At 37.1% G+C, this 27,804-nt stretch overlaps 1 protein-coding gene and 1 long non-coding RNA gene across 11 annotated transcripts in view; both read left to right on the forward strand.

The window, feature by feature from the left end:
* Positions 1-27,804, forward strand: part of LOC133522589 (liprin-alpha-1) — a 282,899-nt gene that overhangs the window by 83,116 nt on the left and 171,979 nt on the right. The window contains exon 1 of one of the 9 annotated variants that reach the window (XM_061857943.1): positions 19,096-19,330. The exons of the other annotated variants lie outside the window; for them this stretch is intronic. Within the exon in view, the coding sequence (XP_061713927.1) occupies positions 19,202-19,330 (129 nt within the window). The 5' untranslated portion in view covers positions 19,096-19,201. Of the gene's footprint in view, positions 1-19,095; positions 19,331-27,804 lie in introns of those variants that run through there. 9 annotated transcript variants of the gene reach the window in all.
* LOC133522595 (uncharacterized) lies at positions 21,255-27,756 on the forward strand. 2 transcript variants are annotated; one of them, XR_009800088.1, is made up of 3 exons: positions 21,255-22,472; positions 26,503-26,591; positions 27,736-27,756. It is a non-coding gene; the product is annotated as an uncharacterized LOC133522595 (long non-coding RNA). The 2 variants fall into 2 exon arrangements; XR_009800087.1 differs by lacking the exon at positions 27,736-27,756 and adding an exon at positions 27,110-27,430.

Below are 27,804 nucleotides of genomic sequence, written 5' to 3' on the forward strand. Positions count from 1 at the left end.
AAGGTAATTGAAGGGTGCAAAAGAGAGGCGTCACGCAACGTAAAGGTATTGATGAGCCGGGATTTGAACACAAGACTAATTGGAAGCCACACGGGTCGCTCAGTTATCAGCTCCTCTGATCGTCTTAAACCTTCAGAAGAACCTGAAGATTATTATTAGTTACTAACAAATGTACTATCTTACCTGAAATCAAAGAAACTACATTTAAAGTCTATTTCTTACAATTCCTCCTTAATATCACTATATTATTTACTGTTACACATTATGCACAATCATGGCGAGTTTTTATTCTCTCTGATGTACAAAACAGTCCCTGCTTTAACGACAGCGTAGGCCGCCATTACTGACAGCGCCACCTATGCAATTTTGTATGTAATCAGTCACTGCTTATCGACCATCAAGCGCTGTACACTAGATTAAAGAAATATACTTTCTTTACATATATTACTTTTCTATTAGCTAATAAGTTACTATAGGTAGGTACTTATTTCAGAAACAAATGGAAGCAAAACCAATTCTTCGCTACTTTTCGCCTTGACGGCCATTCGGAAGCCTCGATATTTTATAATCCCACCCTTCACTGCGCTGGTGCTACACATGATTATATTCTGTCTGCCCATGCATAACCACCATAACGGCGTATTAAATATATTAAAATGGAACAATCACGTTTTTTAAGTTGTTAATTAGTCGACATGTATAGAAATAAGATCGAAATTAATTAATTAGCACAAAAACTGTGTAAGTTGTAATTATCACTTTTATCCAAATAATTGGGGTACGCCTGATAAAATATTTCGTCTGTTATAAATTTTACAGTACATATGGTGCTAATTTACCGCACTAGTGCCAAAATTAGCATATTACGTTACTGTGTCGAACATTTAAAGGGCCATATGTACTGTAAAACGTTGTACGATACATGTGCGAATAGATAATTCGCAACTCGTGTCGATTTAAAACATCATTGTGATAAAATGTCATTTAATTTATCGCCACTCGTTTCGAATTTCCTATTTTTCGCACTTGTATCGTAATGTACTATTACTAAATTTCATTTTCTCCTTATAACACTCATAATTTACATCAAAACTCACCACGAGATTCAAAATCTAACTCCACGTTTAGACTTCACAAGTCAGAGACCGGCGTTATGTATCGGAAAGATGTTTTAGGCATTAAGCGATGATAAATAGGGCACAGCCTGCTGTGATTGGTGGACCTTTAGGGGGCAAAGGTCAGAGGTCTCGTATTTCAGTAACTTGGGCTCGTTGGGTCTTATGGTCATTGTTTAGCCATATAATATATTATAGCCATATTTTTAGGTACCTATAAGATAAAGACAGAGTATATTCCTACAATCGAAAGAGTGATACCAGGAAATTAGAATGACACAAAATATAATGGCGCACTACGCGAAATTTGCGACAGAAGATATGTCCGTCGCGCGGTTTTTACTTTTTATCTCAATTAAGCTGAAAATATACTTCTGTTTAATATTTTGCTCGTCAGACCCCTGGTTATACCACTCTCTTATTACATTTAATATTAATATTAAATTTTAGTTAGGTACATTGCGGACTAATAAGTTTACGACAAATTCGGCCGACCGATCAAATACTGCAATGTAATGAAACTCGCATACGAGTTCTCGCATCGTCTAAAGGAATAGTTTTCTAGTTAAAAAACAATTATAAAAACATAACGAATTTCGCCCGTTTGCATTTAAGCGTTTAACTCACAAGTAAAGTTAACCCATATTTTACCATCTACCATCAAGTTTAACCCGTACCGCACTGCGATAACTCTGCCTCATGAATATAGCCGCCAATCCGTAAATAAATCAATTAATTGTCAGCAAACCTCGCAAGCCATTGGAAACTACGAGTAACAAGGACGCCGATTTAGATCTATCGGTTTCGAACTGGTTTTGACACGGCATTGACGATTGTCGTGGTGAATGGCTAGCATCTCACGCACGACTTTCACATCATTTTGTTTGCACCAATTAGCGCGAGCGATCTTCAAGATCGTATAGAAATTAGAACGTAACCGAAACAGGTTGTTAAGTCTGAATCGGGCTCTAGGCTTTGGATTTTATCTTCCTATTCTGGTATACAGGCTTGTTAAAAGCTGTACCCCTAGTGTAAATTTGATCGACATCATAACGTGACGAACGCGTTTGCGTTAAGTCTCATTTTGTATAGGATTTTGAGTTTCCAAAACGTCCCGCTTGGCGCGCTCTTTCTAAATCCAATACAAAATGAGACTAAACGCAAACGCGTACGTCACGTTTCGAAATCGAATTTATTTACACTAGTGGTACTGATTGCTTCCTTTTACTTTTGGAAAACATGCGAACTGGAATAAAAATATAATTATTTAGTAATATATATTACTTGGCTGGCGCGGATACTCATTTTGGGTCATCGCGCCAGCCAAGTAAGCCACTTGTAGACAGAAAAAAGTGAAATACGACTGTTATGGTGTAGTGAAAGTGTTGGAGGTGAAATGATGCTCCCACTGTTATAAAATGTTATATAACATCGTGTGACAGGGACCTCATAATAAATTACTGTCAATACTATCATGAATCATGATCCCTGTCACACGATGTTATATAACTTTTTTATAACAGCCAATGAGCACCAAAAGAAACAATAAAATTTATAACATCCATTGGTGTACAGATGTAGTGAATAATCCTTTGCCATCGTATTTTTACGCAAACGCTCGAACGTGTTATGCACTTTACTTCTAGTATGAACAAAAAGTACTCAGGTTGACTGAAGTAGCATGAAAAATACGAACGTTTCCGAGAAAATACGATGGCATAGGATTGTTCACTGCATCTGTAAAGGTTTTTGGAAACAAAGAAAGTTATTTTTTCTGTTTCCGAAAAGTACTGAGCGTGAGCTTAACTTATGTACTTTTGAAATAAAATAAAAAAATTGTTATAATTTAGAGATCACTAATGGAGTTATTTTTGTTACAGGTATATTAAAAACATTATTTCAACAAGAAAATTTGGAGTCTTCGCATCACCGGATCGGTATAAGTATTCTATAAAACTGCAACCAACCTTTTAATTTTCTTATATATTCGATTGTACGATTATCCGAGGTAATTTATTGGTCTTAGCATAAGCGAGGGCCGATACCTGATCGAGGATAAAATTGTGCTGTTTTTTACTCCGGCTGTGAGGAAAATATGATTAATCAAATAATTCAAAGCCGGCCGCTTAGGGAGGACACCGCCCCAGCCACCAGCTGCAGCTGTGGTAGTTTGTATGACAGGTGCACAATTATTTGCTAAGTAATAAGGGTTGCAATACATGATTTTATTTTAGGCATAAAATGCGACTTTATGCCGTTTACAAGCCCTAACCACCAACTTTACGAGCTCGAGAAGTAAACCTCTTCAGCGAATGTTCTCCTTGTACCGTGTTGCAAGTCGTAAATCAAATAACGTAGTGCAGAATACGTGACTTCGATCCGAGCTCATAGTTGGCTGTCCCTGATATTTGCAGTTTAGATTTAACAGACTCGATTTCTCGACGTATTTTCAAAAGAGCAAAAGATAAACATATTGTAGTTGGCGCTGCTACATGATGCCTATCTGCACACATGTTATAAGCTCTCTATGACGTGTTCAGAAAGAAACCCATTTTCCGACCGCCATATTAACACTGTTTGGAATTGAAATTTCATTTCCAAATAATACCAATAGCCGAAAGTCATATCTAATGCCTTTTTTCAGATGGTCGAATTTTTCGACTTTATTATTATGCAATATAAGTCAGATATATAAAAGTCAGATTGTAAAATATACTTGCTCCAAATATAATTAAGCGAAAGATATTCGGCAATCTTCTGGACAGCCTCCGGGTAATTTAAACCGGGGTATTCTTTCGCGTGGATATTAGGTCGGTAAATCGCACGTACCCACTAAACTAAACAACCAACTGCTCCTCATTTCACACTACATTCGCCCGGACAGGGCTGGCAGTCGCTTGGCAGTAAACTTGGGTAGAAAAGTGGTTTAATATAAGCAAAGAAATGAGAACATACATTGTGTGATTTCATTGTTTAGGATTTGTGATTCTTGCTACTTATAAAGCTGGTTTAAGTCCTACGGTTTAAGTGGTAAATAGTGGTTAAGAAAAAATATATTGGCAAACAGACTTAAACATAAATAAATTTTTTTACATAATTTACTTTGTGTTGTCTATTTTGTGTAAACTTGTTTATGTGCAATAAACACGGTATATGACGGGTATTTTTTTCTGTTCTTTAATTAATAAATTAGTTTGACACAAAAAATACTTATTCAAATAGAAATAATTCTTTACATTGAAATGTCAAAAAGTAATTATTGATGTGACAAATTAACTGGATGGCCACTGTGTTTCGCCTTTAGGTCCATTTTGTTTAATTCCTGCAATTGTATGCACCTACCTCTGTAATAGGTTGGTACATGAAATTGTAGTATTCTCGGAGTGTTTGTAGTTTCTCATAGCTTAGAGGTTAGTTCTAGAAGAGTTACATCTGTTTTACTTTTCGTTTTGCTTTCTTGTATCTTAATGCTTGTAGTTTTTTGTTTAATTTTGGCTAAGGTTAAGAATTTTAACATAAGTACAAAATGTAAGCGCGTAGTATTAGCAACTTGTGCTTGCATATAATTGGGTGAATACTCCGGTATGATATTGTTGGTTATTAATTAAGTCCAATTGTATTTGTATTACACCTGTTGGCAAACCTTAATAAATAAAATAAAAAAATAAAGTGACATACATACATACATACTTACGGACCACCCGTAGGTAACATGTACTTAAAATAATATCCAGGATCAGCAGTTTGAAAAAATATTGATTCACGAGTAGGTATAATACTACAGGAGTAAAAATATATCTGAAAAGACTTAGATCCACACAAACAAGATCAATTATTCAATTATAAGTAATAATTGAATAATTGATGTTGATTAATAATTATTTCAAAGCATTCACAGTTTTAAATTAAATTTAAAAAAAGTTTATGCTCGAACATCAATTTAACGAGAAATGCCTCCACCTTGAGACAAGCTACATTTAAGTACTCCAGCGGCGGCATCATGGTTCCAATTGTATCACTTGTCACTATGCCCGTCACTTTCGCGCTTACATACTTGTTAGAACGTGACAGGCATGGTGGCAAATGATAAAGAGCCAACCATCTTAGCCCTACTGATGTGTAGTATAGTATGTACTTACCGCTTCTTTTGTCCCTTCCGCAACCACCACCTACTCTCATTCTAATTGTTTCACACAGTTTTAAATATAGTTTTAATATCTGATACCTATTTGATACCCTACATTTGTAGTGAAGACGTGATCAGCGAACCACGACCCATGTTTTGTTGTGTTTTGCAATTTTTTTTTTTTTTTTTAATATGGCTTACAGTTGATTGCCAGTGTTAAGTCGATTTATTTATGAAAACAATAATCGTATTTCGGGGGCGCGAATTCTTATCAAACACAAGGTTGCTAATCCAAATTTATGAGTTTTGCTAAATGTGACTCAATTCCTGCAACAGATTATTGGAGCTGTCACTTATGTCAAAGTTGGTCGCGTTCACGATTTTTTAGATTTATCGTTACTATTCTTTTAATGTATATTCTATAAATTCGTTGTGTAAAGTTACTTCTTTACTTTCCTATTTGTATGTGATGTGTCTAATGATGTGTCATTTTATTAAATATTGTGTTGCGCTTCGTGCTATACACGGTCATGGCCCCGACGGAAGACCAGCGCTAGCCCAGCCAGTCGGAACCATTTCGTGGCTTATATGTTATATTATGGTATGTTATGTTACTTGTTGTTTTCTTTTTTATTTTGCCACGAATAAACGCTCTCTATTCTATTCTCTAAAAAGTATAAAATACTACCCCACAACTGTCAGTTACAGTACGGGACAAAATAAGGACAAAATTAGCCGCCTAAACGCCTGCGTAGCCGGAGTGTTTCCTTTAGAGCCCCATTAATATACAAAAGAGCCTAAAAACAAAACACTGTAGTGTAAAGCCATTCGCACTGTTAACCTTAATAAGGATTTATTTGGAATCAGATCAACCCATTGACATACATACGTAACTCGTTACATAAAATGTTCTTGAAACACACTTGGCAGCATGGCAACCCTAACTGAAACACTTATTCTAATTTATAGCGGTCTCTTTCTCACAACGGGAAACATAAATATACTTGTATATTGTTGTTTCAGACGGCTGTATATTCGGTGCAAGAAATGCAGCCAAACGCAGGGTTGGCAATTTTTTTTCCATTTTTGTGTAATTTAGGTCAATCTGAAAACGTTGGTTGAAATTGTTACAATTTAGAATTAAATATGAGTTCCGAGTTAAGTAAAAGTGAGATTGACTGAGACTACTGCGAGGGATATAATAATGAAATTCTTAACGTTTGAATGACTATCTACGAGTCAATAAAAATAATACTTTAAACTAATAAAATCATACAGGTAAACCAGTCAAAAGTATAGAGCTATTTAAGATACGCGAGCAGCCGCGATACCTTCATACTCGTTCGCGCCCCGGCCGCCGGGACCCGGCGGGGTGGTCAACGACACCTTCTCGTAACTTATGAGGACCTGGTCCTTGCGCCTTGCTAAATTCATTTTTTAGACAGTTTTTTCTCAATTTTGGCCACCGTAGCCTTTGCAATGGTAAGCGGTTTTCGTAGTCTTCGGATGTTGCTATATTGCATGTGCGTTTATGACTTATGAAGCAATTGTTTCTACTATACAACCTAAAATAAGTAATTAATTTGAGCTATCGTTTTGTTTTGTGCTCTTGACCGCTGTGAGCTGTGATTGGTCCATTTCATTATAGTTGACTAAACCGTTTCGAAATGAATATTATAGTTGAGTTGGGAGCCCATAGATGAAAAGTACCCAATTACAGTTTGGTATACGAAATCTTAATTCAACCATTACAGTCGACGAGTAGATTTTTTTAAAAGTATTTTAGTTGAGTGGCGTTATGATTGTTATGAACATTACGTTCAAGTGTGATTATTATCACATTTTATAATTTTAATTATTAATAGCTAGCGACCCGTCCGGCTTCGCACGGGTAGTAAAAAACCTTTTCATCACACTTGCTCGAAAAAGTTTTTATTTCATGAAGGTGTACTGAAAGACACTGGCCTATTTTGTTCCCACGGGAGTTATGGATTGTAAAAAAATAGCTTTTTTATTATGTCACTTATTCATACAAACCAAGTAGCATAAATGAGTTTTTCTCTAATTAGCTATGAAATGATGACATGACTTACGTCAAATTAGGTCCAGAAATACTAAAATTTAGTTATTTCTTCGCAAGTCTGATGAAAAACATTGTGTGTAACTCCGGGGGTAAGAATATTGCAAACTCGGGTCTAATTCCCTCCAGCCTGCGGCTGTCGGGAATAACCACCCTCGTATCCAAAATTTCACTTACCCCCCTCGTTGCACAATGCACTACAACAAATTATACTTACATCTAAACCTGCTTTAAGAATTGATAGGTGAAAATTACATGAAGAACCGTTAAGATAGTTTATGTTTCAATTATCCCTTTAATAATCACAAATAAATAGCTTTTATGTTGTCTGTATCCATTTATCATTAAGTTCTCAAGGGCAGATTATATCAAAACTATCACCATTTATGTTATGATATGACTGTAATAACAATATCCATAACATACAAAACAACAGACATACTCATTGTTTTCATAGACAATACAGCTTTATTCGATTTTATTAAGCGTTCCCATATCGGCTGAATCATGTAGTATAATTCCTTATGACAATCGTTAGGATAATGTGTGCCTTTACCTGTAATGTGTACTTATTACAGCTCTATTACTTACTAATAATATGTTATTGGGGAACCGGAGGTTGCTGACCAATATGTTAAGTAATTAGGGGCCACGGCCACACAAAGCAAAATTAGAAAATAGACTCGGGCCAAGGTAACAAGGTTAAAGGCATTTAATATATTTCTCGCGTTGTCCTGGCATTTTGCTACGGCCACGGCGAGCCTGGGGTCCGCTTGGCAAGTAATTCCAAGAATCTGCATAGGCACTAGTTTTTACGAAAGCGACTGCCATCTGACCTTCCAATCCAGAGGGTAAATTAGGCCTTATTGGGATTAGTCCGGTTTCCTCACGATGTTTTACTTCGCCGAAAAGCGACTGGTAAATATCAAATGATATTTACCAGTCGCTTGGAAAAACTCATTGGTACGAGCCGGGGTTTGAACACTTTGAACCCGCGACCTCCGGATTGCAAGTCGCACGCTCTCACCGATAGTGCACCAGCGCTTCAATGACAAAGTGTGACGATGTCATCATCTCAAATTTCTATGCTCATAATTATAATGTTTATACACTCCCTCACTTTGTTCTGTTCAAGTCGGTGCATCGAACTATTATTACTACGTATAGAACCGGCACAGAGAATCATTATATTGCGCCATGAGTTGCTGTTGTTTTGACAACAAACCATAAAAGCGGAGCGTAAATCTCGGTGACCTTAACGCGTAAGCGCCATGAGCGGCCAAAACGGCGCTTACGACGTTTTGGCCGCGTGGTACACGTTGTGATTGCGTCAATTCATTGTTTGGCATGGCTTCAGTATGTGCCGAGTGTTTCACCGTTCTTTAGAACTCAACCGATCTTGATGAAGCTTCATGGAGCTGTCTATTAATTCGTTGGTATTTATGGTCGGGTACCTCATTTTTATTCAAATTGTAAAAAAGATCTTGGAAAAATTTCATTTTTGGCACAAGCTTTCATCGCTGAACAGACTTTTCTTTCCACAGGCAACTAATACTTATCGAGACAGTTTGTCAACTGTCGAGTCTCCGTGGTTTCCTTCTGTCTCAGTCTTCAGATCAGCTTCATGTCATCATAATATTGCATAGTCATCCATTTGACATATGCAATATTTTAGCTCCATCGGAAATCGGGAAGTGGGTCAAATTTAGCTTCCAAAATTTGACCCACATTAACAAACTTTACAGGGCAAGTTAAATAAAAGCTTGTAAAAAATAGCTTCTTTGCGAAGAAATCCGTAGTTGTTTTATACTTTTCTAACGGTTTAAGTACTTTATTTTCAAAGTAGTGTCAACGCCGTCTGTGTCTGAGCGAATTTAGAGTTCCTTTAGAAGACAGTCAGAAAAACGCTACAATAAAAAAGTCCTATAGTTGTACAATAAATTAGGTGCACAGTCTGCGGAACTATGGGGAAAATGCGACCAGTAAGACGCTGGAATAAGACAAATTAGGTAAACAGTATAGAATGTTAAATTGTTTTAAAGGCTCGAAATATATGATACGAGAACAGGGTCATTAATAAATTTGACAGGTTCAAATTTAAATTTGTCTTTCAGGGAGGTCTTTTCGAACAAATGGCACTTTTGACAGATCATATCATATCCATCACAAATTGACAAAAATAAATTACATTCTGAGTAGACCTGCTCCCAAACTTTGAGAACAATTACCTTGAAAGAAGCCATACCAAACAATGAATAGTCGTAATCGGAACGGAACCGCCATAAGCGCCGAAAAATGCGAGGCGCTTACGCGTTTAGGTCGTGAGATTCACGCTCCGCTTCTATAGTTTGTTGTCAAATTAACAACAACTCATGGCGAAAAATACTGGTTCTCTGTGCCCGTTCTAATGTGAGCTACAGCTGAGCTGGAGGTTAATTAGCGCCACTTGCACCATCTCACTTACCCGGAGTTAACCGGTTAAACCTGGAGCTACCATGATTACCAGTACAAATTGGACCACTGGGTTAACGGTTTAACTGCTTAACCCCAGGGTTAGTGGGATGCTGCTAGTAATTTATTATTTTATTATTTATTTATTCATAAACAATATTTACATTGTGTTTGAATTTTGAATTATAATTATTATAAAACTACTTAAAACTACATGAACAAAAACAACAAACATGCAACTAATATTAAAATTAAAACATAAAAACACGAAAAGTAACAAAATGGGAATTAGGATTTAATTACAATATAAATGTAGAATGTCAAATTGTAAATTTAGAAAATAAAAACACTATTATAATTTTATATGTTAAAATTTAGTCAATTCACAAATTCCTCTACCGAATAGTAGCACTTCTCTACCAAGAAAGACTTCAACTTATTTTTGAAAATTTGGCTATTTGTGACTGACTTTAACTCAACAGTCAACAGTAAGCTACGGACAGGTTGAACGGTTTGGCTGCATAATACTGATTACTATAATTTTACCATTCGCCGCCACTGTTAAATAAAAGACGTGTTGCTCGACAAGTATTTATTACGCGACTGCTACCCACTTCTTACAAATATATGAATATACCCATATATAACAGTATTAAGTTAAGTAAGTAAATATGCAATTCAAAAACTTAGGTATCTTCTACTAGCAACTTCTTTACCGACCGCCTGAGATAAGTGACCTAAGGCGCGCCCCGACTTCAGCTGTTTGGTGTGAATAGTACATAATTGTGCCAATGGCTCTGTAGTCAGTCGCAATCAAAGCTACTGCCCGGGAGGCGATTCAATTAGAAACTAGCCGGCTTGGTTCAAGTTACAAGAGAGAGCGAGAACGGTATTAAATGCACCAAGAACGCGCAGGAGAGTCATAGGTGGCGAGGAAAGCTCTGGAGGTCAATCCAACCTTACATATAGACCGAAATGATGTCATATTGTTCTCATTCGCCAGTGCGTCTCGCTCGCGCCGATAAATGACATCATCATCTAGTGCGACCAGTCATGCACTTTAGTCTTAACCTTTGTAATGTCATGAACTATAATAGTTAAGCCATTTAGGGTTAACTTTACGTGGGGCTTTCAATACTAAATTGACAACCAAATTAGATTGGTATATAGCTATGATATATGATAGCTCAACAATTAAAGTCCACAATTGGAGGTCGCCTGCGCTTTGCAGTGGGATGTATATACGCTGTGTTGTTGTGTGATGAGAGGCCGTTGTGATGCAGATAAAGATGATTATAACAAACACGGTGATCTAAGTAAAATACACGTTAAAGCTTAAATACTTCATTTGATTAAAGTTTGCTCTCTGCATCTTGTTAATATCCATAATATATACTATTTTTATTATGTTTGTCAGTTGTTTACAATAGTATGAAATAAAAAAATAAAATAGTTTGTAATGATGTGAACCCTTTCGCTGTCAGTAACAAGGACAGTGTCATGTTTGGTCCTTTCGGTCAGCTTATGACCTACTTTCAAACGCCTCAGCCTATGCTTTAACCCCTCTTGTTACCTACGCTACGGGTAAGCGAGTTGCTCGCCGGAGAAATCGCGCCGCCCGTAAGAACTCATCTTTTACGCTCCCTGCCATGGTGACCTACATACATTTCAATCGCCTCAGCCTATGCTTTAACCCTCGTTGGCTACGCCTAAGCGAGTACTCGCCGGGGAAATCGCGCCGCCCGTGAGAATCCATCTTTTGAAAACAACTCTCACTGATGAAAACAACTGTTCTGAAGAACTTGGTACTGGTCCGGAAGTCAAGTGGATTGCGGATGTAAACAATAGTTTATTTTTATTGTTTATGTCGTGTTCTACAAGTACATTTACTAGACTAATTTATAAAAGAGCGCATATATAAGAGATAATATTTTATTTTATCCTGTTTAAGCCGGTTTTTAAATAAATAATGTGCACTTACGTTTACTATATCTTATTCTTATTTCGTTCTGTTACTCTTATTATATAATATACATGTATCATAACTCGGACCATCGAATTGACCCTCAAATTACGAATACATGTAGATTGCACCTATGCCCTCGAATATTGATACCCGTTATCATAAAGAGCATGAAAACGAACGTCGGCCATGTTTTGCGTTTTAATGCCGTCATTAGCATATACACCGGCTACGGGCCCGTGCCAAAACTGATGAGGTTTTTGGCTCATCATTTTAAATTCATAATTTTAAAGTAAAAAGGTATCTGAGTTATAGTTTTAGGTGCTTGTGAGACATGACATTTACCGTTTGTTTTATGTATTATCTAAAGTTTTAAATTTGTGCTCACATGCCCGCAATGTTCGCGAACTTTTGGTAGCAAGATCGGCTACATCAGTCACTTGCGAGCACACCAGAGACAGCAACGGAGTTGATAGCAGTCGCCGTGGCCGAATCGGCCGTGGAGTTATTATTATTATTACGTATTATTGTATCTATATTTATATACCTGTTTAATAATTAGGTGTCCGACGTCGTTGACTTTCGTCCATTGCATAAGATTATGATAAAATATGTAAGTAGTAATTTTATATTTAGAATTTCAATCTCCCATACATTTTGGCTGGCTGATATTGTATGGGAGAATCAATCTTTTTTTCGCGATTTCGGGGTTGGTCCCATCGGAAAAGTTGCTTAGTGTAACTATATACTCGTATTCACCCCGTAAATTAATGCAGTTTACTAAATTTACTCTCTGTATATTCATGGTGTTTGCAAAATCCTATATAGTAAGTAAATGTGATAAATTGCTAGTGCTTTTCTGAACCTCATACTTTTTTAATGCTAGCTCCTTTAGTTTAAGAAGACAATAAATGTACAGGTACATCTCGTCCCAAATACAAAATTTATTTTTGCGCTATTCGGAAAATCTCAATAACTAAAAATACCTAATTTCTATTGCTTGCGTCTTGACTTATAATATACTCTTCGGATATTTTAAGCAAAAAACGACTTAAATATTATCTGTTACTGACAAAAACGAAAACATCCTTTGTTATTAACAAAGCACTTATCACTCTAATTATACTCCTATCTCTTTCACTCCAGTTCATAACCTCGCTCGTAAGACAATGACGGCACGAGCCGTTATCTGGAACGTTCTTTAAGAAAAATATCGCCGTTGTAAGGAAGATAATCACGTAAGAAAAGATTCAAAGGAATTTTGAGTTAAATATTTTCAGAGGAAATAAACTCAACGCAATGGTAAGTCGGAGGACGAGGAGGATCATTAAGACTGCTGGTCAGTTTCCATTTTACTTTATCCGTCATTATATTTTTTTGATTGAAAATGGAGACTGTTAAAGGAGTTTATGGAAGAACTTCCATAGAATTTACGAAGCACTGTGTACAGGGCGGATTTTCATTGGATGTCTTTTTTTTCTTTGTCAGATTTCGATAAAATTTGATTGATAGATAGAATTCCCTATTCTGTACGTACATTGTACAATATAAGCACAATTTCACCGTTATGTCCTACAAAACGTATGGAGTTTTCGTAACTCAACGAAAATCTGTCGCTAGATTTGATAAAATATTTCTTCTTTTGGAGTATTTTCCCAAGTTGAGGTCGCAATTACTATGGGAATAAATGCAACATCTTATCTGCGAAGTGTCTATCGGCGCCATTAGTGGCGATCCATCACCGCGAATTTAGATAATGTCTCCCGCTTAGTTTTTGACCGCATTCAGTCTTGGGTTCCGTTCCAAATAGTTATACTTGTTTTTGGTAACACAGGGACGCATGATGTGTCAGGATACAGGATGGCCGAATCGGAGAAAGATAATTTAATTTTACCACATTTCATGGAAGGCGATGAGTTAATTACCCGACTGCCAAAGGGAAGAGGGTAATGTTTTTCGAGTGTATGTATGTATGTATAAATAAATAAATATTATAGGACATTATTACACAAATTGACTAAGTCCCACAGTAAGCTCAATAAGGCTTGTCTTGAGGGTTGTCTAACAACGATATATATAATATACATATATATGTATAAATATTTATAAATACTTAAATACATAGAAAACACCCATGACTCAGGAACAAATATCCATGCTCATCACACGAATAAATGCCCTTACCAGGATTTGAACCCGGGACCATCGGCTTCATAGCCAGGGTCACTACCCACTAGGCCAGACCGGTCGTCATGTATGTATGTATGTCTGTTTCTTTGTGGCCTCCTGTAGCCTAAACGGCTTAATGGATTTTGATGTATGAGGTATCGTTAGATTCGTCTTGTTCACGGGAGTGTCATAGGATTTTTAGGTGTAACTAAAAAGTAGGTAACAAAAAAAATATATAATAAAAAAATCCGACTGCACACTAGGAAAACAAGCCCCACAAGAATATTGTTGTTGATGGTAAGTATCGCAGGCGGGGACCAACAGAGGGTTACTTATACCTTACCTTTTAGCAGTATCTTACTTAGATAAGTATTTTCGTTGGTGGCGGTCAAGTTGGTCCCCGCCTGTGATACTTACCATCAACAACAATATTCTTGTGGGGCTTGTTTTCCTAGTGTGCAGTCGGGTTTTTTGTTTTTTTTTATAATATATATTTTTTTATCACACTTTGTCCGGGGTTCAGCTTCTACAAAAAAATGGAATGGAATGGTGTGTAAGTATACTCTTGTTTGTGTTTGGTATATTGTACACAATGACGCATACATATATATTGGTAAGGAAGCCCAGGATATCTTTGTAGTTACTCGAGCGTGTTAGATTAAAATATGAGAGATATCTTGCTACCGGCGGAGTCTACCTTTATCGCGTAGCCGTCTTCGTTGGTCCGTTGGTTGGTGGGCAGTAATCGTTAAGGAGATTGTGGATTTGGTTAGTTTGGTCGACGTAGATCAGGATTACAGGTAATTGTGCTATCACTTAATCGGACAACTTTTTGTACGCGTTTTCTTTATCTGATGGATAATGTGTTTCGCAAAACAACGGTTAAAATGTAACTGTAGAAATCGGTCACTTTAAAAATGCTGAAATAATAAACTGAAATAGATGTCACCGTCGTAGTGAAGGGGTAGCCTAGAGGTCACCGGTTCAATTCCGGCCTCGGCCGCCGATCTTGGTCACTGTTTCTTTATTTAGTATAAAGCATATATTTCAGTTTATAAAGTGCATATTTAAGTAGGTAGTACAGTAACTGCAAATGCCTCGGTAGCTAACGAGGCAGTCTCATTATAAATTATTGTCACCGGCACGCCTGGAATGGGCCAATGCTGGCGAATAATGGCGGTCTCTTATACCGCGCTCCATAACTCATACGCAAGAAACTATTAGGTCTTTGGAAATAGTTATATTCGTTTCGTGAAAGCGGGGTAAAGGTACAGGTTTTCTCATGGAATAAAGTATTTAAATTACCGAATTCAAACTGCCGTGAGTCATACTAAGCTAATATACGGTTTACATTGTAAATTCTCTGTGTATCACGTTATTTTATATGGGTGCTTGCCTGAAATAAAATAAATTTAATTTAATTTACCTACGCGTCGCGCGGCTATCTTGACCGCTCCTCATGCATAGTTAGTGCTTGAAAATGGAGACTTACGCAGCGGCTTACGTGAGCGAATAACTCGCGAACGTGAAGCGGCGCGGCGAGGGTGAATCAATCTTTTGATACCTATGTGGGCGATCTCGTTGCGAACGTGAATGCCGTGGTCCGCCGCGCCGCGCTGTAAACATCTATTGAAAATATATGGTGCTAACTAAATAGGCTATTGAAAATACATGCTACATTAAAATTTGCTACTGTTGTAAAAATCTATTAAAAATATATGCGAGTAACAAAATATACCACCGATATTACACGCTACAGCAAAATACGCTATCACGGTGAAACGCGAATAGGTGAAAAGCTACAAGGAATTTTTGATTTCGAGGTATACGACTAACAAACGGCGTTCGCGAGTTAATCGCTCACGTAAGCCGCTGCGTTTTGGGTCTCCGAAACGTATTGCGCAAGTGAGTAAAAATACTAATGCAGTACTACGCGACGTAAGCGCCGGCCGCCATAAGGTCTCTTTTGATATGGACTGTCACATATAATTGCTTGTCACATATAATTAGCTTGAGCTTTGCTCTCATTTTCACACATTTGTCTGACGTTTCTAGTTGTGTTGTGTCGTGACGTAAGATTTCATACATTTAATATGGTTGCGTTCATATTTTATGTGATGCACGCTGCGTTAGACAAAATGTAAATGCAATTATATTAAATGTCGATGCCCTAGCTCACAAGCGTACTAATTACGCGAAAAAAATGATTGTAATTAGTACTGTAGTGCACATACATAAAGTGTGAATTACAATCAAAATTCCCGCGTCATTAGTACGATTGTTAACTAGGATATCGATGTATGAAAACGATTACCGTTCCGATGCGTCACGACACAACACCACACGACAGATTAAATGTGAATTCGGCTTTAAAAGTTAGTTTTTGTTAAGGAGTTTTTTTTAATGTGCCAATACTGCCAATAATAAATGTTCATTGTTGTCACAAAATTAGCAGTCATTTAAGAACGGCATAAGTTTAATTACAAAATGGAAAGTCAAGGCCGGTCCAGATGGAATAGTCAAATTGGCGTCACCCGTTTTTTTTTAGTTTATTCAGAAACTAGTCATATAAACACGTTAAAAAGGCAATACAAAAGATGTACTGCAACAAAAGAACAAGGCAACAAAAAGACCTGGAGGTTCATACTTATAAATAAGTACTATTTTATCAGACAATTAAATCAGATTGGCGAAAAATTGTCCCGTCTGGACTGGCCTTTAGTTGTGGCTTCAACATACCTCCAAAACATCAGTTAAACAGATTTCTAAAATATTTCAAACAGCATTGCGCTGAGCACCGTTCCAATAACATTTACTTATTTAGAGAAAATTAGGCATTCAAATTAAATTCGGCTAGACAAACCCATAAAACAAAGTCACGCGAAGTCACTTTGTTTTATGGAAACAACAACTAAAATAAATTCCTACATTTATCATGTTCATTTTCATTTTCAGCTTTTCTGGACTGAAATACTTGTTTCTTCAGGCCGATGCTCGAATCCAAACCAACGTCTATAATAACGATTTATTTTAGAATTTTAATACCAGGTTTGATCTGGATAAGTTATGGATCTAATTCATAACCTGTTATTAAAAATTAGAGTATTCTATTTAATCAGGCGTATGCGCGACAGTATCTCGCGGCGAGATATACAACCCGTCGTTTTCTATGTTAATTAAAGAGGGACGGGTAGTCTATCTCACCGCGACATACTGTCGCGCCAATCATGTGCTAGCCCCGCTGTACGTCTCTAAAACTAAACTAGCCTATTTATCTTATTTTTTTTTAGTTTGCCTTACAGTAGTTTTTGATATTTTTTAATAATTATTTCTTCTTGTCCAAAAATTCAAAACAAAACAATCTATTCTACAACTCGAGAGAATAAAATGTAAAAACATTTCAATTTGCACTTTTTATTTATTTTAGTTATTACCTCAGAACGCCTTATATTTTTTTTATTATAAACAAATACAACTGGTTTCTTAAATTTTTTTAATAGTTTGCATAATAAATAATTATTTCCATGAAAATTTTCTGTCGTTTAGTTTCTTGTATTTTTCGCCACGGAGTTTCGCAAATTCTACAGCTCACAGAGCCACTAATACTTACTGCGAAGATGAAGTCGCATGTCACATGTGAATTTAAAACAAGTTGAATGGAACCCAAAATCTCGATAACATCTCGACTTCTCTTTGACAAGGATCTTACGTCACCCGTCGCATTGCTACGCCGTAGCCGCTACGCGCGTAGCTCGTAGCAGTGTCTACGGGCCGGCCGCGCGCGGCGGGCGCTACGCAGCCATCAAACTTTAACGTAAATAATACAATCTAAATTCAACCTTGAAACGTTCGTGATAAGTCTGGAAATAAATGTGAGATGATTTTGAGTTATTACTTTTTTATGGTGAAGTTTCTTTAGAAGAATGTTTAAAGTTTACAAATTAGATTTTTTGGCGTGTGCGAAGGATTTAATATTGCTTGAAGTATGTAAAGTGTTTGTAAACTCTTAATGTTATTTACAAAATAGCGATAAATGTTTTAGATGAACTGTAAAAAATATAATTGTGCGATTTCGAAACAGTGGACTGTAAATTTTGGGGGGATTCAATCGAAAATAAATATTACATGAATGCAATTCTACAAAATAATGCTTTAATTGCCTTGAAATTCAGATTTTAGGCACTAACCTGGGTTTAGAGGGGTCGTCAGCTCCTCTTTCAGGCGGCGAGGGCCCCGGAGACCAGCTCGTGCACTTACCAGACCTCTAAGGTTACCTACATATATATATATATATATATATATATGTATAAGTACTTAAATACATAGGAAACATCCATGACTCAGGAACAAATATTCGTGCTCATCAGTCATCACACAAATAAATGTCCTTACCGGGAGTTGTACGCGTTGAAGTTCATGAAAACAAATAGACAGTTCATTTATCAAAATCGAGTTAGTAGTTTTGGTGCTATTGTAAAGACACAAACATTCATGCATAATATATACATACATAACGCATGCATTACGTACATAGATGTAATGCATGCGTTATGCGTTATAATGACTTAAGGCAGATTGAGTGTGTCTCAACCTTTTACAATAAATTAAAAATGTGTTTAACTGCCCAAGCTTTTTATGACAATAACGAATTTCTTAACTTTTAAATGTTATAATTATAAATAATGTAGCTTAAATAATATTAATGTATGATTTTAATTTATCCGAATTACTTAATAATTTTAACTTGACATCTTTATTTATTTGTAGGATAAACGGCCCGATTCGAAGAATGAAATACGATATATGTCATATAATTGACAAAAGCAGCTCGATTCGGGCAACCAATGTCCCTTTGACGTTAGAATTAGAAATATCGTATACTTATAGATCTTGTTGGGATCACAGCGGAATCGAAAAACGTAAATTTTGACATGTTGTTTAGTTATCGATCTTTTAAAGATCTTAAACGTCTCTTAATCATTCTTCGAATCGGACCGAGAGAGTGTTCTCTTTTCCTCTACCCGCCATATGTAGTTTGAGGGTTTAACATTGATCGCTTTTACCGTAAAAAGCATACTAAGTAACTGCAGTGTATACAGTGTACATACTTAAATTTAAAATGTGTTCAACAAAGAAACAATGATGTTTAGTGTAAAAAAGAAGTATAATCTATTAAAATATAAGTGTTGGGCTCAGACCCTGTACTAAGTGTACAAAATCGGGGACCAAATTAAACTAAGTGTTTGAAAAGAAAAATAGAGTAAAAAACGTAAGTGCAAACTATCGAGATGTGAGCGATGGGATCTGGCCCGGACGGCGGCGTGTTCTTCGCGCGGGGACCCAATGGCAATGGCTACCGGCTGTCAGCGAGTGGTGCTGCTATACTACGTGGGCTGTTGAGGGACCACGCTTCCCAGTTATCACAGGTTAGCATGTCAAGTCTCTCACAAGTTACTGCTATGCATCGCACAATAGCGGCACGAGATGATGCCGCTTCGAGGGATATTTTATTAAGAAATCAATGCTATTTCAACTGTCATATGTTAGTGCCAGTCTACGTGGGATATTGACGTACTATATCTCACAGTTATCAGGTTTGTGACAATATGTAAGTGGAAATTATCGAGTTGTGAGCGATGGGCTCTGGCCCGGACGACGACGTGTTTTGTGGGCTGCTGAGGGACCACGCCTTACAGTTCACACAGGTAAATGCCAGTCTACGTGGGCTCTTGAGAGACCACGTTTCATAGTTGTCATAGATTGGTATAGATAGGGAACTATGGACCTAATGACAATGGCTACCGATTGTCAGCGAGGAGAGCTGCTACTTTGCGTGAGATGCTAAGGATGTTCTTGTTGTAGATATTAATTTTATTATAAGAGCTAGCAACTCTGCAGTCTCCCGCCATTATGGATTTGGTATCTGTCAATGTTATCTTCTTCACAGTTATCACAGGTAGCGGGTAAAGATTGGTCTCTAGAAGTGTTTCTAAGTAGGCTGAGGGAGCACGCCTCTAAATTAGCACAGGTCAGTGTTGTGAGAATGAACAGTTGTTATCGGCCGTCGGACTGGTGTGCAACCACTCTCCGTGGGCTACTGAGGGGCCATGCTTCACTTCACAGCTTTATTTGTTAGTAAGCGGCTATAATTTTGACCTTCTAAGCTAGCGGTGAAACAGGACTAGGCCGCATGGGGATTAGGCAAGTTTTCCCATTTTTTTCACTGGAAAGAATTAAATAATATCCCATATACAAGTGAAGCCGTGAGTTCAAATCTCACCCAAGACAGTAATTTTTCCACTTTTAAATTTATTCTAAGCTTAATAGCATCGTTCGCAGACGTTTCTGCTTGTTAAAAATTAATTCCCATATATAAGTTCCCAATAACACATTTGTTCAGTCCAGGGTTTATGTTTTAACATATTCGAATCTCCAAAATAAACCTTGTTACTAAGTTTCTATGATTTCTCATTTTCCTTTACAGTTTGGATTATAATTTTTACCGGTTAAAATAAACCGCCAACTACGCAAGATAACCAAGGATTATAAAAGCCGTTAAAAATGATAAGCTTTTTCATTATAGCACCAAAGCTTCGTATCTTTCATACTCCTCGGAAGATGCATCGCGGTCTCGATTCATCGACTTTGATCTATTGCGGCACTTGACCCACATTTCCTGCTTGGTTTTGTGAAAGCATTGCTTTCTAGAGCTACGTTTTTTATGGCACCAACTTGGCTTAGTATTTTGTATCTTTTTAGGGTTCCGTACCCAAAGGGTAAAACGGGACCCTATTACTAAGACTCCGCTTTCCGTCTGTCACCAGGCTGTATTTCATGAACCGTGATAGCTAGACAGTTAAAATTTTCACAGATGATGTATTTCTGTTGCAGCTATAACAACAAATACTAAAAAGTACGGAAGCCTCGGTGGGCGAGTCCGCTCGCACTTGTCCGGTTTTTTCGTTTTTATATGTTCCTAATTTCAAATAAATACTATAGATTCTCTGTGAGCTGTAAATGTAGACCTCGCGATAAGCTTAGTGAAAAATAAGTTCAAAAACTAAAACCACAGCGAACTTACGGCCCGATTCGAAGAATGATTAAGACACGTTTAAGATCGACAGCCAAACGACATGTCAAAAGTGATTTTTTTTTGCATTCCGCTGTGACCCCAATAAGATCTATCTACGATATTTATAACGTCAAAGTGACGTTGGTTGCCCGAATCGAGCTGCTTCTGTCAATTATACGACATACAAACGATATCTAAATGAGAACTTATCTAGACCAGAACTTATCGTTATCACATCTCATTCTTCGAATCGGGCCGTTACGTAGTAGCGCTTAACGGCCCTATTCGAAAAATGCAATACGGAAAAGATATGAGATCGTTAAGTTCTGGTTTAGATATAGATAAGTTCTCAATTAGATATCGTTTGTATGTGGTATAATTGACAGAAGCTGCACGATTCGGATGACCAATGTCACTTTGACGTTAGAATATCTTTGAAAGATCTTAGTCAGTGTTGCCAGATGGGTTTTGCGTTCCGTTACGTGCACCTCTTAAAAATAGTACGCAAATTCAAGTTGAGTACGCAGTATAAAATTTACGGTGCGTTCCTAAATAATATTAATCGGAAAACCACCGAATTTTATCGCTACTATAAAAATGTTGAAAATAGAACTTCACATATTTCGATAAAATATTTCTTGTTTAAGGAGACTCAATTCAATGCAAATTTGCCAACGGTGGCGTTTCGAAATGTAATACCGTCGCGGCGTCTGTCATACTTCGGTCTACTTAAACACGCTGCACGCTGCTGCGACGCGTCAGGGCCTACCGCGAACCACGTTCGACGTGTTGCCTCTCTGTCGCACTTATAAATTCGTACGTAAGTATGACAGGGAGGCAACACGTCGAACGTGGTTCACGGTAGGCCCTCTGTTCTGTGATTGTTAGGCAAACACAAACATTTTTTTTTACAACGGACGCCCACGAGTATTCCTCTGCGTTGAAGTCATTGTTGAAGTTTGAAAACTCATAAAGTTTTGTTTTGTGAGTGAAACCGTGAATAATACTAAATAAAAATGTGTGACAGTGATCACAGTGATGAAAATATGTTGCCCACTACTCCTCAGGAAATATTAAAGCCTTTTCCGTTTATGTTGTTCCGTTGTTTGCTATTTTGACAACTTGAAAAGTTTTATCGGCAGTTTGCGTGTTATTACTGTGAAGTGTTTGGCCAAACCGCCGCTACCACTTTTGAAAGGATGCCACCCAAAAATCCAAAAATGTAAGTTACACAAAACAAAAAGAATTTATTTGCAGAAAAATATAGCTATTTGCCAGTTCCTTTGATCGTTAACTTATGTGACTGTTTTTTTTCAGTCGCTCGAACGCAGCACAAATTAGATTGCTCGTTGAATACATGTCACAGCACACCCGGTTCGCCAACCGGGAATTTGACGGGCCTCTAAGGACCCCAGAGGTACGAGGCGCAATGGGAGGCCCTTGCACAGGCCTTAAGGGAGCACGGGCCCAATAAGTCAGTGCAGGCATGGAAAGTGGTAAGTAAATATGCTTCCCATAGTTAAGATTTCCATCACTTAGTCCGCATAGAAGTCTTCCTAAACAAGACACTTTTTTATAATTATATAATATTGAATGAAATTACAGTGCAATCTGTGCATAGTAATAAAATGAAGTATAATAACTAATAAAATTAACATCTTAATGATTACTGAGGTCATGATAATGCAGGTCAAAGAGTCAGTTGCTTATTATAATGTTTTCTAAAAAAGGTATTTAATATGTATAGTTTTGCTGTAGTGACCCACTAGGCTAAACCGGTCGTCGAACATTTGATTTGATTTTAATTTCTTAATAATATTTATGAAGTGAGTAATCTAAGCTTTCTTATTTCTCTTTGCTTAAACTAAGACCATGAAGAGTTTATTGTGTCTTGTTTATTGTATCTGTTGAGTTAATGTCAGGCTAAGTAGTTTCTAAAAGTACTTTGCGATACAAGTGCAAAAAGTAGGAAATTACCTTTTTGCATGTATATTGTACATACAACGTCTTACAGTACATATGGCACTTTTCAATATATGCATGTATAGTGCTAGTTACTGCACTAGGGCGGTAAAGTAGCACAATATGTATTGCAATAGTACATTACGATACAAGTGCGAAAAATAGTTAATTTATTTATTTAATTAAACCTTTGGGAAACAAACAGGCAAAAACAACACACATAGTTAATCAGATTACACATCCACAAGCCAAACAGTTTCCACTAATGAGTAATAACAATTATGTTGCTCAGAAATTAACATTAATATCAAAACATGCAAAACTCAAATAACTCAAACTGTTGAAAACAATATTAACAAATTGGCAAGTATGCTGAAATATAGTAACTAATCAATATTATTATTAGCTGTACATTTTATTACAGAAACAAACTGTTGTAATGATAAATGGAATATATCAATATCAGAAAAAATTTCATTATAAGTTCTACACGCTCTAGCTAAGAACTTATTTCTTGCATATGTAGTACGACCAAAGTTAATTGCAAATAGGTTTGTGGAGCGAGTTCGCCGATCAGGACATCGAATTGAAATTTTAGACAAAAGATTGGGAGAATCAATAAGGCCATGTATGATTTTGAACAAAAATATCTGATCTCGAATTTCTCTACGGGGTTGAAGAGAGAAATTGTCAGGGCAAAAAGATTTAAATTTATATTAAATTTCATTGTTCTGATAAATTTGTTCTGAATTTTTTGAATTGTGTTAATGTGAACATTGAAATGAGGATTCCAGACTGTAGTAGCGTATTCTAAGTTGGACCTAACAAATGCGTTAAAGAGAAGTTGCAGAGTCTTAGGGTTTGTAAAATCCCTGCTTTGTCGGAAAATGAATCCCAACATTCTGTATGCTTTTGCTGAAATTTTGTCAATATGTGAAATAAATTGTAGTTCGCTATCAAGATTTAACCCCAGGTCCTTCACTTCAGACAAAACCCTTAAATTTTTGTTGTTTAATGAATAATTATACTCTATCTTATTGCGTTTTCTTGTAAATGTAATGGCACAGCATTTTTCGACATTCAAGTACAGTTCATTCATAGAACAATATAAACTCAGTCTATCAAGATCAGCTTGAAGTTTCATACAATCATCACTTGATTTAATAATGGTGTATATTTTAGTATCGGCATATAATAACAAGTCAGAAAATTTGAAACGAGTGGCGATAAATTAAAACACGACTGAAGGGAGTGTTTTAAATTGACACGAGTTGCGAATTACCTATTCGCACATGTATCGTACAACGTTTTACAGTACATAAGGTACCCTTTAAATGTTTGACACAGTAACGTAATATGGTAATTTTCGCACTAGTGCGGTAAAGTAGTACCATATGTACAGTCAGCGTCAAATACTTCGTAGTACACCATACTAAATATATGGTGTACCGAACTATTTGGCTACTTTGGTTGCTACAAAGTATTTGACGCTGACTGTACTGTAAAAGCTGTTTTAATACTATTAATAAGTATAGTTAGTGTATTAATTTTGCCATAATCGCATGCAGTTATGACTATGGGTATAAATATTGTTGAATTTATATAGCCGAGTCCACACAGAGCGACCGAGGAGGCGCGTGCGTTTTCCTTGCCCGAGCGCACGTCTACACTGGCCAGTTTGTGCGTGAGAATATTGCCTCACGCGTATGCTCGCTCTGTGTGGACCCGGCTAATCATGTATAAATGACAACAGATTTTATTCTCTAGGTGGGCACCTGCTCCCCGCTGGTGCCCACCCTTGCAGAAGCTAGCATTTTCAGATATATTTACTTTTTAAGTTTTTGGTTTGGTTTAACCGGAATTATTTTTACCCGACTATGAGAATGGGAAGGGTTATGATTTTAGCAGTCTACGTATGGATGCCGTATATATGCCGGTATGTTTTTGTTGTGTATAAATTACTAATCAATTTTGGTGAATGAGGTGTTTATAGGTTCATTTTTATGGGGTGACATAGACTACATAATAATATTTAACTGACTTTGGACAAGGAAGAGGTGCTATAGTTAAGAAAAAAATCATAATCGGGTAAAAGTTTTTACAATCTTTTGCTTGTTTTCATTCTTATAACAAATATTTTAAACTTGCATGTGCTCATTGCCTCAGATTGACGACTACGTTGAGTTTTCGGGTGCTGGGAACAGTGTGGCTGGCAGCACGTTTTCTGCCACTGCTGAAAATCTCGTTGTTGTTCCAACAACCGCCACCGTTACTGCGGCCTTGCTCAGCGAACAACCCCACTTCTCCACCTCTCATTTGTCCTCGTCTCCCTCTCCTTCTGCCAGCCCTATACGCTCCACGCATTCAGTACTGCCCACAAGTCCTGGACTACCCGAACGTCCCTCTCTTGCCGCCCTTTCCGCCCGCTATGCCCGTCCCGCCCTTCTCGCTCGTTCCGCAATAACCGCCCAACCCGCACGTCTTGTCCTGCCTGCACGTCAAGTACACAGCTCTGTGTACGTGGATCCGCGCCCTGCACGCGTATCCACGTACACAGAGCTGTGTACTTGCCCCGCAACCGCACGACGGAACCGGCACCTTCGACAGCACAATTTAATCATCTGCAGCATGAGCATGATAATATTTTAAGAGTAATTAATTAATTTATGAACTAATAATTCTGTTTTAAGATCAGGTTGAGTACGAGAAACATTGTTTATTTAACTTGGGACAAGAAAAACAGTAACTTGGCAGTAAGAATGCATACATAAAGCCTGTAAGCTCCATACTTGACGTACCATTCCCTACAAGTGTTTCTCTTGCCTCCATATTTCGCTTACCCCATCTGACCTTATTTGTATTGATAAAACATACAAATAATAAATATATATATACGCGAGCAATCGCAAAATCTACATTTCGGGATTTCTCGTATCGTACAGTGCCGTTTAAATAAAATAACACCACCAACTACCCATAAGAGGGTTATTATGAAACTTATAATTAACATGCATTTTATTGAAAGGCTGGAATTTTATTTATCTTGAAATCTTGACCATGGTCATATGTTTGACTGGACGGTACACGGCAATGTTATTATTACTAATATATTTCATAACACTAGACTTATTCAATCCTAAGTAACCTATTAGCTTCTCATTCGTGTGCGGTATATATCAGCGTTTGGTAGTATCATAATAGTCAAATCTGGTGTTGGTTGTTGTTAATAGTTAAATGTTCATAAAATTTGACAACTTATTATAGTTATATTTTGTGTGAGTCAGTTATCATAACAGAAATAAGATATAAAGCTGTTAATACCGTAAATTGTGTATGGATATGTTTGACTCAAATTCTGTATTCCCACAATAAGTAGGTATACGGGGAGCCCGTAAGAAATCAGTGGTATATGAAGGCTTTCTTGTGCAACTTTAGTATGAGCTGGAACAAGTAAATGTAGTTATGTAGAACAGATAATCTCCATTGTGGTAGATGGCGCTATTTATTATGTGCTCTGTGATACCACTTAGTTTAAACTTGCTATAACATATTTTATGTTGACAGGATATCCTGAACGAACTGAAAATTTTTAATGAGGCGCAGAAACAAAAATGGAGTGTTTTGAAGGAGGGGCACGACTTGTTGGCGAATCGGTAAGACTTTTAATACTGATATCAAAGAAAATTTGAAACAGGTGGATTCTCAAAGAAACCTTTGTAGCCACAGTAAATTTACTGCAATTTTTCGACACATGATTAAAACTTTTAGAACGTCATTTGACTTTGATCCTTATCCGTACACTGATATGTGTATAATTTGTTAAATATCAAAAAGTGGCGCCATCTAATAGATCAAAGGCCCGGGCCGGGTTATGCCCGGTAATATGGCGCCCCTTTCTGATATTTAACAAATTTGACACATCAGTAAAAGAATAAGGATCAAAGTCAAATGGCGTTCTAAAAGTTTTAATCGTGTGCCTAAAGATGGCAGTAAATCTGCTGTAGCTACAAAATTTTCATTGACAATCCACCTCTATTTCAAATTTTCTTTGCTCATATCAACTAACAAATAAACGTATTATTTATTGTTTAAGTAGTATGTACTAGTAATAACACGCGAACGAATGAACAAGCACTCCTACCCTGAGGTTGAACTACCTGACTAATTATAGGTTCATCCTCTGACCTTTCCAAGGAGCAAGATCTTATTTTCGTGTATGAGAGCCTTTGGAATACAATATTATTAACGCCCGAATGAGTGCTACCGCGTTTAATTTCGCCACTAGGGGTGCTAGTGTAGACGGAGGTCTTTCGAAATGTCAAATGCATAGCTTTTTTATCGTGAATTTCTACTCCTCATTCATAATTGTGGTAAATCTTATTTCATCTTTGATTAGTTAGTCACCAAACAAAAGTAACTCAAATAGCCGGGTCCACACAGAGCGAGCATACGCGCCAGGCAACTTCCTCACGCACAAAACGGCCAGTGTAGACGTGCCGCGGACGAGGCGGAGCGCGCGGTTTACTCGCCCGAGTGCGCCGCCGCGGCCGAGGCACGTCTACACTGGCTGGGATTACCATCGAATCGTCTAATGTCGGTTTTGTTCCTTTGGGTTTGTTGTACCTAGTGACATGTTTTTTAAACGATTGCAACGCCATCTGCGAGTTGCTCGAGAGACTCAACTTACACACATATATGGATGTGGCTTCAAAAGTAATCACCGTTAATATCTCGTACCTTGAATAAAGGACCCACTTCTTAATTATTATTATAAATTATATTTTGGTATTGTTCCAGTATTAACACATTGGAGGACACCAAGATTATTGAGAACTTGGAAGACACAGTTATAATGGAAGAGGAAGA

The sequence above is a fragment of the Cydia pomonella genome, chromosome 11, assembly GCF_033807575.1.
Source record: "Cydia pomonella isolate Wapato2018A chromosome 11, ilCydPomo1, whole genome shotgun sequence".
Lineage (NCBI taxonomy): Eukaryota > Metazoa > Arthropoda > Insecta > Lepidoptera > Tortricidae > Cydia > Cydia pomonella.